Genomic DNA, 20,595 nt, shown 5'->3' on the forward strand with positions numbered 1-20,595 from the left:
ACACCAGGGTCCCAAGTGAATATTGCCAGTTTCACACAGCCATAAGAAAAAAACCAAAACCGAGAAGATGCTCAGTTCTCTTCACAAAGATTTAGTGTCTTTTCATTATCTAGATCAGACCCAATGAGATTTCAAATCAAGAAGTATGAAACTTCTCTTTGTATTGCATAAAGAGATTGTAGTTCCTATTTTAAGAGAACATCAAACAAGACAAAAATGATTTTCAGACCATGACAGGTATGATAACATTTTAATTCAAAGTGTGCTGTAGAGTGATAAACTGTTACAACCATGCATTCAAGCTATTCAAAAGTAAAACCTAAAGCTCTGAAATCTGGCAAGTCCCTGTTAATTTAGGGAAAATAACCGAACTCACTGAAGTAATCCTGAGGTTTGGGGTTTTTTTATTCATTTGTTTTAGAATTTCAGTTTTGCTAGCTTTTAGTAGCAACTACATCAGGGTCAGTTTGACAGTTTAAGAGTATTAAGCTAAGAATTCCAAGGATGCAGAAAAACATAAAAAATGCATTACAGCAACTTCCTAATGTCACTCTGGAAGCTTAAAAAGGAAGATGCACCAAGTGCTATTTTGTAAGTGACTTTTCACAGTGAGAAAGACCTGGAAAACAGAAAGAAGAAAAAGCCTGAAGAGCTTCTTCACACAAATCTATTTGTAGTTTCAGAAGTCTGAAGCAATATTCACTTTAATAAAAGTGCATATACGTCCTTGCTATTGACACCAACAGAAGGTTTTACCTGTCCATTCAGGGAAGAAGGAATCTCTGTACTTACCATGGGCTTGTGCAAAAGATGAGAATAAAAAGGAGTTGGAAAAAGATCAAAAGTCATCATCATATTAGAAGCCATCAAATCAGATATTAACAGCATATAAAAGCTCCAGCTTTTAATCTGTATCAAAACATTCCTGTTAGGAATATGGGTACATGCTGTTAATCTAAACCTTGGTGGTAACTACATGTACTGATGTTAGTTTTCTGCATTTTCTTCACATACTCATAGGCTGCAGTTGTTTCATGACAACCTTGCTGTGTAAAGGCAAGCAAACCAAAAAAGTTCTACACTTACACAGCATAATACATGATGTAAGCGAAATCAGCTTATACCAAATATTAGATACTGGATAGTAACATGTATCTGGAATAAATTTTTACTAGCTTACATACCTAGATACTGAAAGCCTGACACAGAGATTCTTGTGTTAGTTAGAAATACTATCCCTCAAAATATCCTGCAATATGATCAGATTAGCTGCTGCATGAAGTTTCCAAAACAGCTATCAATTTTAGTCACTAAGGAAAGAAACCACAGACAAACAAAACAAAACCCAACAATTTCTCTCCACCCTCACCACAGAAAAAAGTCCCACCGTACAAGCAATTACAAATTTCAATTAGAGTAAGAAATGACACACTTTTAGGTATGCATAGTTAAGCCAGGGCTTCACCTGCAATTATAAAGCTGATAGTCAATGTTCGTTGTTTTGAACTTTCAGAAAGCCAAGCCAATGACCTCAACTGTTTTCCTGAAGTCTTCAACACATGATACCTTTAGATGAATGTATTTAGGTAACATAACAAAATCATGGCTTCATGGTTTTAGGCAGTAGCCTTTCCAAACACCAAATGAGAGTCTGTGGAAAATGATGTTGGTGAAACAATCATGAATAGACACAGTCTTTGCCAATTCCTAAAGTGAGTCTGGGAAAACAGTGTGTTGCTATCTTTTGTTGTTCTAATGAAAGGATGCACAGTCTGTGACCTTCCAGAAACACTTCTTTTGACCTGCAGCTTTACACTTGACTGCCCTTTTTCTCAAGTACTCCTCAGATCCAAGGGGATCCAGACTGCTAAGAAGAAACATAAATGTACTGTAGAGAATATATCCGGCAAGTCTATCAATGGTCATATAGTTTCATTAACTTCTGTTACTGCTCAAAAAACATTCATCTGAGCCAGGAACACAGACAAACACTGCAGCATAGAATTTGTCTGTATTATGGGGATGGATGGGCTAGAGAGCAACACTGCTGAAGAGGACACAGGGGTCTTGACACACAAGGCTAAACACGAATCAGCAGTGTCCCTGAGCAGGGATGAAGACTAACAGCATACTAGGCTGTATTTACAAAGGCACAGCCAGTACATCATGGGAACCAATTCGTATGTGGCATCTCTGCTATTCTGCACTTGCTACCTCACTCCTTCCTCAGCACAAGATACTCATTAGTAGATTCAGTGGGGAGGCATCAAGACAATTACAGGGCAGGAGCTTACACCTTGAGATAACAGAGAACTGGTTCTTTACTGAATTGTATGGTGGGAGAAGAGACATTAATCATAATGCAAAACACAAGGTTGTGTTTGAATACGAAAGGAAAATAGTTGCTACAAGGCTAGTTAGGAATTAGAACAGGTTGTTTAGAGACTGTAGACTCTCCATCCTCAGTGGGTTTCAACACCCAAATGACAAAGCCCTAATCCCTGCTTTGAGTTCAGTATTGATCCTGTTTTGAGCAGGCAGTTAGTCTAAAGGCCTCCCAGGATCCCTTCCAACCTGAAAGACAGACTACAGTTCAGTGAGATGTGTGAAAAGCATGGGCAGCAGGATGCATGTTACTGTTCTTATTAGCAGCCATTTTGAGTTTGAGAAATTGAAATTCAGGACCATTTCTGAAGGAGCCTGATGATCTGCAATTCTGTAACTGCCAAAATTACTGCACTTCTTAAAATGCTGTCATGTGAATCCAAATGTCTTGACATTAAATGTCAGTACACTGATTTATCACAAAACCTAGTCTTCAAAAGAATGTGATTTTTATTTTACAATTAGAAATTTGTCACTTCAATCTTGAAAATATTTAAGTTCTTCAATTGAAAGTAGAATCTGATTTGCACCTTAATTTTTGTTTTTAAACATGAACATTGATTTAAGCAACTAATCTTCAAGAAATTAAAACTATCCAACAGAATAGACTGGGTACAGCTGTGCACTATTTTCAGTTTTGTGTACTTTCAGTGTTGAAGATACTTCAGGGGCACCTCAATGGCACCTCAATCTAATATTTGTTCAGGAGCATTTCTGATGATCTTCAATTTCTGTTGCAGAAGAAAGGCTTCATAAGGCTTCTCAAAGCATTTGGAACTACTTCTAGAGAGCATGTGCTCCAATGCAATTAGGTACCAGTGGATCTAATGCCAGCTTAAGGGTCTAAAACCAGAAGTTTCTTAAAATGAAGATTCTGTACTCTCACATAACTTTGCAGCCTAGCAAGTGAGGTTCTGCATTTCTAATAGAAAAAGCGGTATCTTTTTTCAAGATGGGAACGTAAATGTTCCACTGGCTCAGTACAACGGTCCATCAGCCTGATGTTCTGTCTCCAACAGTGACAACAGGAATTTCATGTTGTTTTGTTTCTAAGGGAAAGCATGTGTATATGACCAGTTTTTGCAATCCATTCCCTTCATATTGCCAAGCTCCCCTCACTTGTCCAGAAATCGTTGTAGCAGATATGAGAGTGCATTTCTTCCTAGGTGCTTCAGCATCCATTTATAGGCCAGCTGTCTGGTCTGTATTGATTTCATTTTTTATTTGCTGTCTACCTCTACAGCTTCCTGCGACAGTAAGTTCCAGAAATTCCTTTATTTGTTTTAAACTAATCTCCCTGTTTCAGGAATTGTCCCCAAATTCTAGTAGTGCAGGAACCACTGGTGAGAAGCAGTTCTGCAGCACGATTCTTTAATTTATGACATAATGCCTCCTTCAGCCTTCTCTCTAAAACAGATGAGTCCTAAGCCTTTTTAGTGTCATGAGCAGGCAGTGCTCAAGATAACTGATCATTTTAGTTGCCCTTTAACTTCTCTACAGACCTTTCCTTTCACTCTCTACATCCATCTTGAGGTGTAAAGACCAAAGTTTTGTAGTGGCACTATAAACCCTTTTATTTTGTTTCTAATATACTTCCTACTGAAGTCCAATATTGTCTTGTCTGCTTTGGCTGCTGCTGCATGCTAAGCCAATGTCAGAGGACTCTTCAGCAACAACTCTTTCAAAAAGATCTCTCCTGATCTGTTACTGCCAATTCTGTGTTTGCAATTGTGTAGGTATGGCTTAGATTTTGCCACTTCACACTGAAGTTCATCTGTCATCTTTTTAAGAGAGACTTCTTGAGATTCCTGCTGTCAGTGTTTTATTTGAACATGGAAAAAGAGCTTAGTAGGAAGTAAAGCATTATGCCAAGATCTTGTTATTCATGTAGCCAAGGATATCAAGATAATGGGAAATCTAAGGACTTGGGAGTAGGAGGGGGGCACACATAGACCCAATCCAAACACAACTTTCCCCCCTCCCCAAACCCTAGTTCTATGGTATCCTTATCATTCCACCTGCAGGAAAAAGAATAGCCCTTTTTCTTGCAGCAATGGTGAGCAGAGCATGGACTTACACCCCAGGGTCTATCACTTCTGCTCTCTTTTGTACAAAGAGCCAATATTGGTTAAAGCCTTCTCAGTTTTGGGTTTGGCCCTCCTTCATGTGAAGGGAACTATACCTCTGTCACCCCACCAAGTCACATTCAAATGAACCTTGTCTGTTTTTACTGCTTTGGTTTTGCAAGAATCGCAAATCTGATCACATCTTTAAAAAAATCAAGGTCTGGTAAAACCACATGTTTTGCTTTTAGTTCTCAAATCCAGGTCGTATTGTCTAGATGACTGCAGCTTCAACCCAGTTTTCACTACAGCATGTTCATGTGGTCTTTAAAAGGATAAGATTATTTGACCAAAATGTATGTTATCATTATCCCTTCAAAAGCCCCCTGAGTCAAGGACAGAATCTTAATAACATTTGCATTTATGTACCTTTTTGTGTCTAAAGAATTCAGCATTTTAAAGACAAACTGTCTGTCCTACTGGTCAGCATATGAAAAGATTTTAATTGCACATACTCTGAAAAGGTAACTGTGTACTTTCACAAATTCAGAAGAGCTGAAAAAAGGCTAACAGTCAGATCCTTGAACCTCAGAATAAACTTTCTTACCTGATGCTGACTGCCTCATCAAGCCAGGCATGAAGGAAAAACAGCAAAGAGAAATTCAGAAGTTTTAGTACAATTCACAAGTTCTTCCATCTTAAATCATACAACAGTTTTTGAAGCATGCTAGTCAGTTGCCAGCAAGTCATATTTCTAAGCCCCTTTATTTTTTAACTAGAGAACATGGGTCAAACTTCCAAGTGAGACTTTGTTAAAGAGACTTCTACTGAAGCTCTGGGAGACATTTTTATGTTGTAAGCTGTGATTTATTTATTTTTTTCTAAAGCGAGGCGTTCAGTGGTGCAAAGAAGTCAAACTGTTACTTTTTGCTCCCTTTAAAAGGCTTCACTGACTAATTCTTGAAGTTTACTCAATTCTAAAGTAGTAAACAAGCGCTTTAACAAACTTGCCAATAAATACTCAATTTACTCACAGTTGGATAAGCAAGCAATACACAAGGGAGATAAAAATATGAAACAAATATGAACACTGCCTCGAGTGAATGAAATTGGTTTTGGCAGAAGGCAGGATGTTAAATTTTTATTTAAAGAATAAAGATAGCAGTGTTTCTACATATAGCAAGAGGAATCTAAAAAAAAAAAAAAAAAAAAAAAAATCAGAGTTCCCTCTGTCTCCATCTTAGTAACAGTAGGAAGTCTTAGTAAGATTTCCTGCTTAAAAACCAAACACGATTCAAAAGAAAACAGAAATGCTGCTGAAAGTATGATCTAACCACATTTAGCTGAAGAGAAACAAGCATTTTCAAATACCTGTCCTGCAATTCAGAAAAGCACCGTGAACTTGGCAACATGAAAAAAGAGATTAAGAAATCAAAATCTAATTACAAGCCAGTTAAAAATATCAGTTATGATCTATTAAATTATAATCACATATAACGTGAATAAAACCAGTTTAATTGAAGTTCTTAAAACTTCTACAGCACATAATGGGATCCCTTATCGTACTTAACAGTTGACTCCTACTTACTGCTGACCCTCTCCGTTGTGAGGAGATCATGCTAGTTTAAGGCATGTATTAATACAACATCACTTCTTTAAAATAAAGCTCTCAGTAACTTCTTTTGCAAAAATACTTATGTCAGAAAAAGCAGTTGCAGCATCACAGGCTGAATTAATGGAAAATACATTGTCATTTGAGAGACAAGTATCAGGCCAGGCAAATATGTCCAAGTCAGTCATATATTATCAAATGTTACATCCAGAAGCATTTCTGCACATGCACACAAAAAGAATGAACAATGTTAAGGTTGCAGGCCTTTCCATGCTATTTTTACCACTTAGACATCTTAAGCTTTCTGAAGCCCATTTTTAAATATACAATTGTACTTCCACAGTGAGCCACATTCATACCGAAACCATCGCAACATGAACACTGCACAAATGGAGACATCATGAGCTAAATGAATAGCTGCAGAAACTAATATTAGCAATCCATCATCTAAAGCAATTCTTAGCAAGTTTAATGGCTCTACAGCTACAATGCAAATGGGGTTTCTGAAGTTCTCTGACAGAATCAGCTTCTGTAATGAAAGGGACTGCTACACATGCATCGTGACAGAACTGTACCAGAGCATTTAACAAAAGCCATTGCTTACTGATCTTTGAAAAGTCTGAGGTTTAAAAAAAAGCCTAAGTATGGTTTCATATATCCTGCATCAAAGTTCAATGTAAAAACCAACGTTAAAGATATTCTTAATTTTCCTCAAGCATGAGAGATTTTACCCAAACATGTGGGTCATATGCAAAGGACAGAGGATAGTCTTCTGAGAGCTTCCTGATGTCTCGTATAGCCCTCAAGATTATGTGTAAAATAAGTCAGCAACACATATTGCATATAACATGACAACATTCTTTGTTTAGAAACAGTGAAGCATTCTCTAGCAAATTTATGAAGAAACTTGAAAAAGGTCTGTTAAATTAGAAATGTGCTATCATTGTAATTGTATTAAGACAAAGCTCAAAGTTGTGACTTTTATTTCAGTGTCAGTGAATTTCCTGTTTCACTTCAGTGAACATTAAGGGCTTTTTTCTAAAGCCATAGCTATAAATGCAGGCATAATTAGGATTATTAACTTGCAAATAACAGCCATGAGCAACACCACACAAGGGTAATTCTTGGAACTGATGATTCAAGAAGCCCAAACCAACCAGATCGAACAGACACTGAATCCAGGAACTCTCATTTACCATGCTTGCTCCTGTTACCTGATTGCTGTTCTTCCTCCTGAGGAAGAGGCCCTAATACCATGGACTCACTGTGTGAAAGATAACAGCTGAGAGGAACGGTATGGGCTTCCCTTCCCTGAAAAGCTGCAGAGGCAGCCACCCTCATGTCTCTTACCAAAACCATTTGGATTTTCCAATGCCATATCTACCTCTAGAGATTTAAAATCTGAATTAGAATACATTTTGTAGACCTCAAAAGATCTGTAAGGAATATGTAAAAAAAAAAGGGGGGGGGGGGAGAAGGGGCAGAAATCACAATGAACATCTTTTCCTTTCATTGTGAGGCAGATATGGAAAAGATCTGCAACAATCAGAGATATCCTTAGTAGAGAAATTCAGAAAATAGGTTACATCTCATTTATTGGTTTCACAGTGTTGTCTTTTTTTTTCTTTTTAATTTAAAGCATTAAAACTCTTCCAGAACAACTTTGAATCTTCTCAGATTTCCTAAAGAAGTCGGTTTAAGATCTAATTTTGTAATTGATAGAGTAGACAATTATATTCTCAAATAGGGAGTATTACCATGCTGCTCTCTTTACTGCTCTTTTTCCCAAGATTTAATGTCATGTCAAAATTCAGAAAATTCTGGCAAATTAGCTAGATTTTGTTGAAATAAAGTTGTTCAAAACATTCCAGTGGGTTGTCAGAGTTGCGCACATAAGGAAGAAAGTGAATACATTTAAAAATGCATTCAAAAACCTCTGGAAAAAATATTTCAGGGAAGTTTTACTACAATACTAATGAGGACAAAACCACTTTTTCCCCTTGTAGTTCACCTAAACTACAAATACTCAAGTTAGCCTGAAGTGTTCGGGGTGGGGGTTTGACATAAATATGGGGTTTAGTAGATTGGAGTTCCCGTTACATAGCTTTCTGATTTGTCTTTGCTTTTGCCTTTCCCCCACCCCCAAAAGCAATGTTTTTAAGGCAGTACTCAACAGTCTAATCAGAGACTCATTTAACAAATTAGACTAGTTAAGCAAAATAAAGCAAATTGCTCTGTAAAAAACCATCCAGTGCATTAGATACCGTGACTTCAGAAAGCAGGAAATGTCTTGATCGTGCTTACAAATAACATGCAGTGAGAGCATTTCAAAAGCTGTTTGCAAAATTGCTTCCTTTGGTTAGTAGTTAATAAATCACTATTACACGTTTCATTTATCATGAAGGCTTATTTATTTTAAGACATAGTTTTGTCTTTGATATCCTTTAAATGTGGAAATTAATTTCCTTATCTAAAAATTTTCACTCCGCAGAAGTTTCAGTCAGATAAACAAAATGCTGATTTTTAGGGAGTCTGGCAATGACCTTTGAAATGAAGTTGTTAGCCAATCCCTGTAGGATCCCTACAGGAAGAGCCAAGCTGCACTCCTACGTGTCTGTACGTCTTGATCTGCACTATCTCAAAACAGTACAACTCTTTCTGGAGTTCATAAAACAAATGCAATCTAATATAGTTGCAGTCTGATCTAGCCACTTGTTACAGCAATTGCAGCCAACCACCTTGAAACAGATCCCCACATTTATGTCAACAGGCAACAACAGAACCTGATCAGAAGTCACACAAAGTATTAAACCCCAGGTTGGATAGGCCTTTTATGGGTCCGAACAAGAACAGCAGTGAATGAATACCATACACCTGAACAGGCCTAGACTGCTTTGTTTGGTTGTACCAACATGGTTGCTGTATTTAAAAGATAAAAAACCCCAGGAATCTCTGGACTGAGAGTTTTAAACTTCTTTTGTCATCTATATTAGGACTGAAAGCAAGAGTCAGGAGGTACTACAACATTAGATGAATCTGCCCCATGCATCATTAACTCTTTGGAATCCAAGCTCATGTATGTGATCAACTACTGTTTAAGGGAATAATTACCTTTGTTTTTGAAACTCATACTTTTGAAAGAATGACCCAGAACACATGGGTATACAACCCAAAATATTTATCTCAAATGACCTTTGCTGACCATATCACTAGACAGAGTTCAAACCACTGCAGCATGTGTCATAAGTGAAAAGCAAAGAGCTGCAAGAAATTTCCAAGACTGAGTCATCTCAGGATTCTGGGTTTTTTAATAGCACTTAAATATTTGGTCTCTGTTTTTAATTGCCAGCTTCTGTAGGTCATATTCAGTCTCACAGCTTATAAAATGCTTTGCAAAATCCCTATGGATGTCAGGAATTTTAAGTAAAAATCTAGGAAATAGTTTTAATGCATTAAAAGAAAGCCCATCTCCTGTTGTCCTGCTATTTCTTTCATATTGCTCTGGATGTACTCTTACAGTTCCTGACCTAAGTTTATATAAAAAGTGTTTTTTCAACATTATCAGTTAAAAAGCACTTGAGCCAAAAGGAAACATGATGTTAAATGCATGTTGTGTATCAGTTTTACCATGGACGAGTCTGCTGTATTGTAAACGTGACAAAGATTAAAACTAGCAACAAGTGTTCAGACCAGAAGGTTTCCAGTGAATCAGAACAGGAAACCAATAAAGCGATCAATGGGAGGTCATGACTTTTTGATCACTGCACTATAAGGTTGAAGAATCTGGTTTTGATCTAGCGCTGTGTAATCAAACTTTGAAGTTCTGTATCAAATATGCAATTGAAATAGCAACAGTGCTAAGGAAGTACCCAACTTTTAAGCTATTTTCAAAAGAAATCAGTCTTTGGTAAGCCAGATTTTATCTATTGAGGGAATTTTTCTAAGATCTGACAAGTTTGTTGCTGTGAGATTGTATGCAATTCCAAAAAAAGTTCTAAGCTGACTTAGCCCTGGGAAGTTCCTATAAATAGCTGCTTGGTAAATGGAAAGAAAGTTCCCAGAAACTCTTCCTCCAAGAAGTTCTAATGGAAGTGTTTATTTGGAGTGAGGACATGGCAACAAAAATATGTTAAAACAACAGCGTGATCACACTGAATATAATGCAATTATTATAGTCAAGGAACTACCTAAATCTCAAAGCTCCTTCTCCCTAGAGCATGCATCTACAAATACAAAAGGTTACTGAAACCTCAAGCATTAACTAGAACGTACTGGCTGATACAGAGACTGAAAATGTACCCATTATAGGCAACAGTTACAGGAAACGATCATTTTGCACTTTTACTCTGTCTTTTTAAAGTAGGAGTTAAACTCAGCATTTTTAAATGGACTAAGTAACATTTAGTTTTGCCTCTGATTGCAGAAATTACTTCCATCAGTGCTGCCATTCTGAGAGCGGTAAAACGACTTCAGTAGAGGTTTCCACCATGTTTCTGCTGTTTGCCCCATTTATATTCAGATCAATTTAGAGAGATATATTACAAGTTAATACATTGCATTCCTCTCCTAAGCTTGTTTCTTACATAGATGGCACCTGTGTATGGTTGCTAACACAATTTCTCCTCCCCCCGCAAGGAAAAACTACTCAGATAAATTCAAACCAGTAGAACCTCAATTCCTCCATTCTTCAATCCCAACAATCTTGATTTCTTGGCAGAAACATAGGAGAGACCCTGACATATCTCTAGTACAGCAGACAGGTCACACAGCTTGCAACAGTCCAGAGAAGAGTATTATTGCTATGATAATGAAATAACTTTATCTACAATCACTTCACTTGCTTTGGCAATCCAGACAAACTCTAAACAGGGACTTAAAGTTAAGTATAGCTATATTAGTCTCTAATGCTGCAATCAAGAGCTAGATAAATCTGGGGCTTTGACGCAGTAGCACAGAGTCAGGAAAAAAGGGGGAAATGTTTGTAAAGAGAACACTCACCAGTTTTCATTTTATCACAGAATCTAATCTGTCAGTAGTGGCAGTGAAACAGTTAATCTTTACACCGAAAACTTTTGCCCTCATCGATGTGAACAAAGTCATACCTATTCCGTTTGAGGGCTGACTGCATCACTGTCCTGGTTACACTGTTCACATTTAGAGGTTTCCTTCACTCTCATGAGAGATGGAAGATATTTTGTTTATGGTGGTGTTACTGGGGGAAGGGAGAGGAACCGACCTTATCTGATATAAACATGGAGTCTGTAACCAAAGATCTGTGGAATGGAGTACCATCATTATGGAATCCATCCTACCTTTTTGGGCAAGTGTAACACGTCTGTGTTCATTACACTATAAACTCCCATTCAAAATTAATTGAGTTAAACAACTGATGTTCATAAAATATACTGTGCAAGAACACTTCTGCCTGCGTTGATAGCTTAGTTAAACCAGACAGTTTCCAAAGCTAGTTGTTTTATTAAGGGCAGGGTAAATAAACTGGAGAAAGTTACTGGAGAATTAAGACTCCCAATCTGTTCAGTCTTACACGTCTGTAACAATCTTGGTATTATCACACCAGTATAACATCTCTGACTCTCAAGGACAAGCAGAGTTAAAGGAATAAAGCAGTTCACTTTTCTAAAGCATACAGTATATATTTAACTATCCCATGTAGACAAAGCTGCTACATGAGATTGGGTGTTTGCAAACCACATGACCTCACGAACGCTATCTTATCATATCACAGGTTCCTCAGACTGACCACAACCACTTAAATCAGACTCTGGCAGCACAGAGGCTCTGTAACTTTGACACATGCTAGTAAAGCAACTACATTTTTAGCTGCCCAGCAGCCTTGCAAGAACTTTACTTGTGGGGAGGGAAAATCTGATGGTCTCTTGTCCAACTGTGCTTGCAAGATATGGTAAAAGAAAAGTGCATGATTTATTGTGCTATAAACTTCCACCACAAGTTGAAATGCTTACTTTGTAAATCTGAGGGCTAACATATTTCCTTTCAGGGACAACATTTCTTATCAAGTAAGAAAACATTTGTAGAGAGCCACATATTTTGAAAGCATTTGTCTAGTAAAACAAACTATTAGGTGTTAATGGGATTCTAGTCGCTGTGGAGAAAAGTGCTTTGCAAGAGTTAATACAGCACCTTTAACAAACATCACAGTTTTAGTGAGAACTGTGAACTGAAAACCATGTAAAAATTGACTGAAATAAATCCCACAAAGCTTAGCTGGTTTTATGAAAGCAAGCAAGCAAAATTACACTTGCCAAGACACAAATATACATCTGCCTGTACTACATGGAAAGCAAATCATACACTCCTACCAGAATAAAGGGGGGAAAATAAGTTAGCAAAAGACTGAGTGGAAGAGCATTATATCCAATCATAAATTTTACCAAACGAGTACTAGGACTTTTTGGACTTGGTGTTCTCTCCTTAGTTCTGATGAAAGAAATGTTACCTATTTCTGTTTCCAAGATATCTAAATGCTGATAAATCTGATCTCTCATTCTCATTTGCCCATGTGATCTGATCCACTGCTATCACCATATAAATACATCTTCAGAGGAGAACTTTAAAAAAAATTCTAGTAGGTTGAACTTTAACTAAAATTCAGCTTTCCCAGTTAATCCTTCTGTCTCCATCATGCAAAGCTACATACAATTCATTCACAGCTTTAAGTTACTTAAAGATGTGCCCACACTGCAGTCATGACTGCAACACAGCATAGGCACATCCAAAACAAGTAGCTCGCCACCAGCAGTCCAAGTCCAGCAGGATGAAGCTCTAAGTTATTTACCCTGCTTCTGAAAGTAGTCTAGTGGTGCTTCAGTAAGAGAATGTTTGATTTGGTAAGCACTGAATCTGACTCAAGGGAAGAGGAAAGGAATGATGCTTCCTGCTGGTATCCCATCATCAAGCCCAGATACTATTATCGCAAGAGAAACCAGGAGCTAGGAATGCTGCTAGAAGTAGCCAACCTATCTTGTACTACTCCAGTGGGCCACAAGCAGCACCATAATTTTGTGCTCATCTATGGCTAATGCAGGACTCATCATTTAGCTGTTTGTAAAGACATTCTTTCATCTCCTCAGAAAACAACCTGGACCAAACTGTGCTGGGGACCAGAACCACTCACTATTCCATACTGATTTCAGAATACTAGCTAATAATTTAAAAAAACAAGGAAATAATTTGGCAGCTTTTAAACACAGCTTAAATACCATCAACTCGTATGGTTTAGGTAAGACCAAAGGAACAGTTAACGTGATTTAAACCTTCCTCCTGTACTATATGTACGATGTACTACACTGCATTGGATTTTATTTAGGTGGTGTATTATGTGGCCTTTGTAGGTGGTTTTTTTAATCCTTCATACCGATGGCTACAGTTTACTTTCCCTTGTCCATTTAGTTTCAGCAGTGAAAGCTAACCCAAGTTGCAAAACTCAGCCATATTACCAATTACTCCTTCGGTCATAACTTATGCATTATTTATCCTCAAAGTAATTACTTAAAGTGTCTTGAATTTTATTTACACAAGCAAAATCTTTTAAAAGCATAGTATTTAATCTCCAACTTTTATATCTCTTTTCATTAAGCCAATCTTAAAATGTTAGCTCACCAGGAGCAAGATCAGACCACGAGATAACACCTGTATCAGAATCTTACTGACTGCATTAGGTACTTAAAACATAATATCAGATCCATTCCTAGATAAGCTATATGTATGTGGGAATAGAAGAGTAGGAGACTAGTGGTCCCTGCTTCTTTAAAGAGCCATCAAGTTTTCAGACAGTGAAAGTGGGGAAGACTTCAAGAAATCCCCCCTTTTCTGCACTGTCAATATGCAAGAATAATCACCAGTCTTTTAATTAAATGTTCTATTATAAAGCCTTTTAAAAGCCTCAGAAAATTATTTCTGTGGAATAATAAAGCTCCAGTCATCTGTCATCATCTTTTCATCAGCAATGCTGAGATTCTGTTAACATGGGCAGCTTGCAGGAAGTTTCTGAGTGTTGTAACAGTGTGCCATGCCAACATCGGGATTTTGTTTTGTTCAAATACCAAACACACACGCATAAGATTTGCACATTAGAAAACAATCTCATCCTTGCTTCCCCTCGAAATATTTCAAGCAATTATTTAAGAGTATATCTCATTACAGACGAACAGCTAGGAGAAAAGTAGTGCTGTAATCTGTCTCTGCCAGGACTATACAGAATATTTTGTCCAAAAAAACCCCCCCAAAAACCAAAACCCCAAAACAAACCCAAACCAAAAGGCATCACAAAGCTTTGAGTATTCTCAAACTGCTTCTGAGATTAAAAAACCCCACACTTACTGGATCCCTCTAGGATTGGAAAATGCTAAAAATGGATTTTAAAGAGCTATCTTCAACATCTACATTCCTGCTTTCTAAGGAAGAAGTGCATGCCAAGTGAAGAAAGCACTAAGTTTCGGTACACTCCTGCTCCCCTTCATAAAGCTGTCCCCTAATGCAGGTGGCGAATAGAGAGCAGAATCATAGCCTCATGGAATAATGCTCCACAATCCCAAATTGAAAAGGCTACTTGGTTTTGAGGACTTGCATAGATATCAGGCACAATTTAGCTTTTAATATGAAAATTGTCAGAAGATTAAAACAAACCTACATTTGTATAAATAAGAAACTGAAATCTGACCACAAAACAAACTCATTAAAGCATTCCAAGAGACAAAACTCAGCTAACGGTATGACAAACTTCATAAAGTTTCACTTGAAATACAATTTAAACTTAAACACTTCAATCCTAAATCACAAAGTCTGTAAGACTGGAAACCACTGGCTTTTGTCTCCAAAGGTGTCTTGTGGTCTGCCAGGGTAGCTTGTGGGTAAGCACGTCAATTCTAATCTTTTGTACCACTCCTGTAATCTAGGTAACACATACAAGCCTTGCAACATCCAACAGGAAGCAGAGACAGCTGCTGTGTAATATATAGTGACTGCATGTACAGAGGGGTAGTGCATGAAATGCAGAACTTCAGCAGTTTATAAATCATTTAATTCCATTCAGTTTTGAATTCAAAGTACAGAGTGCCAAACTACAAAGAACCTCCTCCTTTTTTTCTCCAGTATGTGATTTATGTTGCAATAACTAACAACTAGTTCAAGGTTTATCTTAGTTTTTCTTAAACCTTCAACTTTACTTAATGGAAACTCGTAACAGTCCAAACTTGTTACATACAGTAACTGCTTTGCTTCAGTACTACCTACTGAAGTGGGATACTTTTGAATTGCAAGAAGTTTCACAAAAGTTGCTTTCACTTGACATTTCAGTGTCTGATCAAAGACAACTTCTGTGAGGGACTAGCACTTCTTGTGCAGCCTGAGAGTATGTATCCCATGGCACAAATCTTGCAATGCCTGTGTAGTCATGCCATTTATGTTACATCAATTAAAGCACGTTAACTGTAAGGTCAAGTGACAGAGCATAGTGCTCGCCAGACCTTATTTCTCTTGTGCCAAAGACAGGGCAACAAAGTTTATGTACTTATTGACAGGAGTCAGAAGCAGCACCCTGTCAGGGCTCTGCAATGAAAAAGCACTGTAGGTGAAAATTCTACTAAGCTAGAATTCAGGAATGCTGTAAAGAGCTTAATGGCAGAAGAGTGGAGGAAGAAAGAAAATGCCAGGTGGAAAGATTTCAATTATTGAAAAGAAAAAATGGCAATGGGACGTGAATTTCTGAAAAGGCAAGCACAATGTCTAAGTCTAGTGCCTATTAAATGCTCTGAAAGAAGTTTATATCATGACTTCCTGTTTGTGACAATCCTCAAAATTTCAGGTTTTCACACTAGTTTCAGTCTTCAACAATAAAGCCATAAGGCATAAACATCTAAGAACTTTGTGCCTAACAGAGCAACTCAGCCAAAAGGAGGAAAGGAAGTGCAGCACTAATCTGTCACTAAATATGCATGACTTTTCACAGGATCAGCTAGTGGCTAACTAGAAATCCAGCAGTCTCTGTATTTCTGTGTCCTTTCATTATGCACCAGCTGCTCTTCAAGTATTACTAGGTTGTGCAAAAGATTAAAGGATCATTGTAACTTTCTAGGCAATGAACATAAAAACAACTGACATGTACACTAAAGTTAAAATTGCAAGTTAATAATTATTGACCTACATGTAAGGGAACGCTGAGTGAAGTTATAGCTGCACTGAGGAATTTAAGTATGAATTCAACATTTCACACAGTAATATAAATTATGTTCAGTACTTTTATTCTAACCCATACTTGGTTACTCAAGTTAGTGCAAAGGAAGAGCTGCACATGAGTAGACCTAAGACGGTATGCATAGAAGAAAAGTCCACAACACAAGTCTTGTCACAGTGTTCTTAAAGCTCCAGATTTTGTCTGTTTGCTCTCCTGAAGTTTTAATCAAATCCAAGTTAAAGACCTCCTGTGGAGTAGTCAACATACCATTCAGCTTACTGTGCTACCAAAATCCACTGGTTAGGTATAAGAGGAATCAGGCAGATATCTTAAGAACAAATCAAAAATCCAATATAGTAATTCCATTTCTAGTTATTTTACCTCATTTGAAAGGTAAGAAAAAAGGCATCATCTTTTCCAAACCATCCTATGTTTTTATGACCTTTTTTCTGTTTAATTTACCTTGTATAGTTAATAGCAATGTACCTCATTGGTTCAGTTTTGGATACCATACTACCAATTTCCAGTATGTGCAGTTTGACTCAATAACAGGAACACAACATGAATTTACTAAAAATAAGTCTTCTTATAATATGACTTGAAGATTGACTGTAGCATTACTATTCCTAGAAGAACAGTAAAAGCAGCTGAAATTTATCCTTTAGGCTACAAGCTGCACCATATTTAAACTGCATGTGAAATTTTGAGCTCAGAAAAGAACAAAATTACTCAATAGACTCAAATTACAACAAAGGGCAACTGGCTGGAAGTTTTTTAAAAGTATAAACAGAACTTTTAAGAATCAATATTAATAATTTGAAATTATATACAGAGTTCTGATATGCAGCTGATTTAGGTTACCACACTGGAACAGCTGAGAGAAGTATCTGAAATCTGAAGTTCAAACTTCTCTCCACCACAAAGCCCAGAGGTGTCCCAGCAGCAGTCTGTTCCACCTATGCTGTAGTAATACACCCAACCCCACACTCTTTGAGTGGAGAGGATTCAGTTTTAGATCCCAGGCAGTAACAGTGACCCTCTTTGCCATTCCCTGGTGTTCCTTACTGGTGTCCTAGGTTTGCCCTGTCCCTGGCTACTAACCTGGCTTGCCAACACTGATGGAACAGCAGACCTTTCACTGGAACTCTGTGATTAGGATGGATCATGCTGTTGCCACATCTTGGTACCATCACCATTCAATGGATCATATCACAGGATAGAATTCAAGTACCTAGAACATCCCGCATGTGATACAGGAACACACGCATTCAGATTGCTGGTCAAAGACATGAAACAGCATGTATCCGAAGGCCAGAATATGGATTTATTTGCAGTTGCTAATATTAAATATAGTATTTGCTCATTATTTTGTTCCATCCTTCAGATGGAGAACCTACAATAATTCTAATGTAAAGTTCTGTAAAAATGTAGTACTGCAGAGAAAAAAAAAGTTCAATAGGCAGAATCAATATTGATGGCCATGCCAAGACATTCAATCTTGTTTCACACACAGCCATCCCACTCCTACATTCAACTATAACTTTTGCATCAATTTCTTTCCAAAGTTCCACAATAGCAATATTTTAGATGGTAACCATGCAGTCACCAAAACCTCTGTTGCTTTACCAGTGCCTTTTACATGTTAACCCAGTTGGGAGGTTGTGGTCAGCATGTCACATACACCATTACCCTATCTTCAGGAAGATGGATTTGCAAATTTGTAACGTTTCTTTTAGCTTTTGCAGAAGTAGAATCAAAAAGCAGCTAGCCAAAAACCAAAGAACATGGTCATTAATGGATCTACACATGAAGACAGTGCAGTGCAGATCTAAAAAAGTTGATTATATACATTGGTATTGACTCAATTATACTAATCCCAACATTTGGCAGTTGAGAGAAAACATTCTGACTCTGACTCTTCCTATTGCAATTTTACTCAGATTTCACTGTTTCAGGAAACACTGCAAAGTTCTTTAGTTAGTAGCTATGTTAATCCAAGACTTAATTATCATATATTAGCACCAACTTACCTATAAATACTACATACATTTCAGACTTCACCTTACATTATCTCAAAATCAGCCCCCCAGGTTATGCTCAAAATAAAGGACTGTGCATGAAGTATTACTTTCCCTCCCAAGTTTTATTTAACAAATAGACAAAGAGATACATAACTCTAAGGAAAAACAAACAAAAGATATTAGTAAACAAGGACTTCCAGGCTCTAGGAAACTAATGTAAGGAAGCATTCAGAAATGCTGCTAAGGTAGAATGTGTCAACTACATACAGTTTCTTTCCACTGTTTCTATCTATCCTAGAATGAGATGCTTTATTCCTACAGTGTTTACCTAGTTTGGAAATTAAAAATTAAGCCACAACAAAGCACATCGGGAAAACAAATGCTCAACTCCATGGAATCACTCCAACTCTGCTACTGTTGAAATTCATATTCTCCCTAGCTGATATTTGCTTTCAATCAAATTGAAATGCTAATAAAGATTTGTCTAGACTTCAGAGTTTAGGAATCCCTGATATTAGTCAGAATTACCATTGTTCTGTGAGCTAAGGTACCTCATCTTCATTCCAACCTGTTCGCAGTAACTCACACACGTTAAACACGGACACAATTGTATGCCTTCATGACAACTGAGTTGCTCAGCCAGGCATATGACAAATGCTTGTATAGAGAAAATTAGGCAACAGCTTTCCAACAGTAATTCTACTTTTTCTCCAAACCGGTGGTTTCTTACCTTTTAACCCTACTCTGAGCAGAGGAAAAAGTCAGTGCAGTGCCTTATGTACTAATAATGCAAAATACCTGGCTTTCTGGGAATTCTATAAGCAACTTACTTTCTTATAAGGAACAAAGCAAGCTAGTTATAGTCCTTTAATGGAAAAAGCCGGGTTATTGATTTTTTTAATCTGTTTTTAAGAGCTTAATGATTGGTAAAGGTGCTGGACTGATAGCCCTAGAGACTATCCTCATTCTATAGCACAGACAGGATTCCAAGATCCTCCACTATGTTATAACTCTCAAGGGATTGGTCCTAACAGGTTGAATCAGTAAGACTGTTAAGAAAACACCACCTATGCTTAAATAAAGGATATGTTTAATAAAAGCAAAAAGGCAACAACAAGTAATTAGGTTGTACTGCTCTAGGATACTATAGTTTTAAGCAACACTATCAGAGCTGTGCATTAGAAGGCGTATGGAAACAGAAGCAGACTACAGTGCAAAGATGACGGGGCATTTTGCACACAGTGTAGTGTTAGGTAAAGATATTTCTTCACAATGCAGGATGAACTGAAATGAGCACAGCAGTTACATAAGCCATTTTGGTTTCAGGACCACCTGATCTTTTTAACTAACAAAGTTATTACAACTATTAGAGCAAGGAAGTTTGAAGACAGAAATTTCACAGGTTGAAGGTTTTGGCAGTTTAAAGCTTCAAAATCTGTTAACTGATATTAAGCAAGCATCCTTTTTCTTTTTAAGCAATCTCAGTACACTGCCAACGTAAAGTTCATCCTCGCAACAGCAAGAACCAAAAAAAAAATCTACACACGGACTCTTCTGCTTGCACAAATGCCGTTTAGTTTCTACGTAAATTAGCCTTAAAAGTTGCATCAAATAAAGACATAAAGGGACTTATTATCATGCATACAGCTCCAAATGCAGTAAATGCAACACAGTGCAATGCAATCAACTCATGAAATTAAGGAAAACCCAAGACGGAACATAAATGCTGGTCTCATTCCATATCAAATGACATAACCAAGCAATTTTTTGTTCTCTTACATCCCAGAATCAGGGCAAGATTCATGCATAAGAGTTAGTTTTATTGTATTCATTTAACAATGTACGTTGGTAAAATCAGGTACTGAAGGTGTAATAACTACTAGATAAGCAAAACCTGCTACAAATGAAAGATAGAACAAAAGTTGCAAGTGACCAGAGACAGTAGTATTTTATCACTTACCTCATGGTGCAGCTCAGCTATCTGATCTTTCAGCTCTCTGATGTACTGGTTAGAATCAGATTTATTAAGCTGCCCTTGAATTTTTCCTTCTTCTTTCTGTTTTGGTTAAAAAAAGAAAAAAATCTTACTCAAATTATTCATGGAGATACTGTATCAAAAATATTATTTTAACTTTCTACATATTTTTGTCATGAACAGAAGCTGTTCCCAGACTCTATCCAGTACTTTCCATCTGGTTGAAGTTACAGCAGATTCTAGGGGTGTCAGCAGCTTAGACCAAGTAGACCTTCTCAATACTAACCTTAGTACAGGCAGGATTCCGTGGAAGAGCATGAAGAATA

The 20,595-nt window shown here is 37.3% G+C and overlaps 1 protein-coding gene across 12 annotated transcripts in view; it reads right to left on the reverse strand.

Annotated features, from left to right (window-relative positions):
• EVI5 (ecotropic viral integration site 5) overlaps window positions 1-20,595 on the reverse strand; it is a 79,303-nt gene that overhangs the window by 2,444 nt on the left and 56,264 nt on the right. For 9 of the 12 annotated variants that reach the window (XM_030496264.1, XM_032920135.1, XM_030496265.1 and 6 more), the window contains one exon: window positions 20,255-20,350. In XM_030496264.1, coding sequence (XP_030352124.1) covers window positions 20,255-20,350 — 96 coding nt within the window. Of the gene's footprint in view, window positions 1-792; window positions 799-5,055; window positions 5,066-20,254; window positions 20,351-20,595 lie in introns of all 12 variants that reach the window. The other 3 variants (XM_030496266.1, XM_030496261.1, XM_030496263.1) reach the window with 2 other exon arrangements.

The sequence above is a fragment of the Strigops habroptila genome, chromosome 8, assembly GCF_004027225.2.
Source record: "Strigops habroptila isolate Jane chromosome 8, bStrHab1.2.pri, whole genome shotgun sequence".
NCBI classification, from domain to species: Eukaryota; Metazoa; Chordata; class Aves; order Psittaciformes; family Psittacidae; genus Strigops; species Strigops habroptila.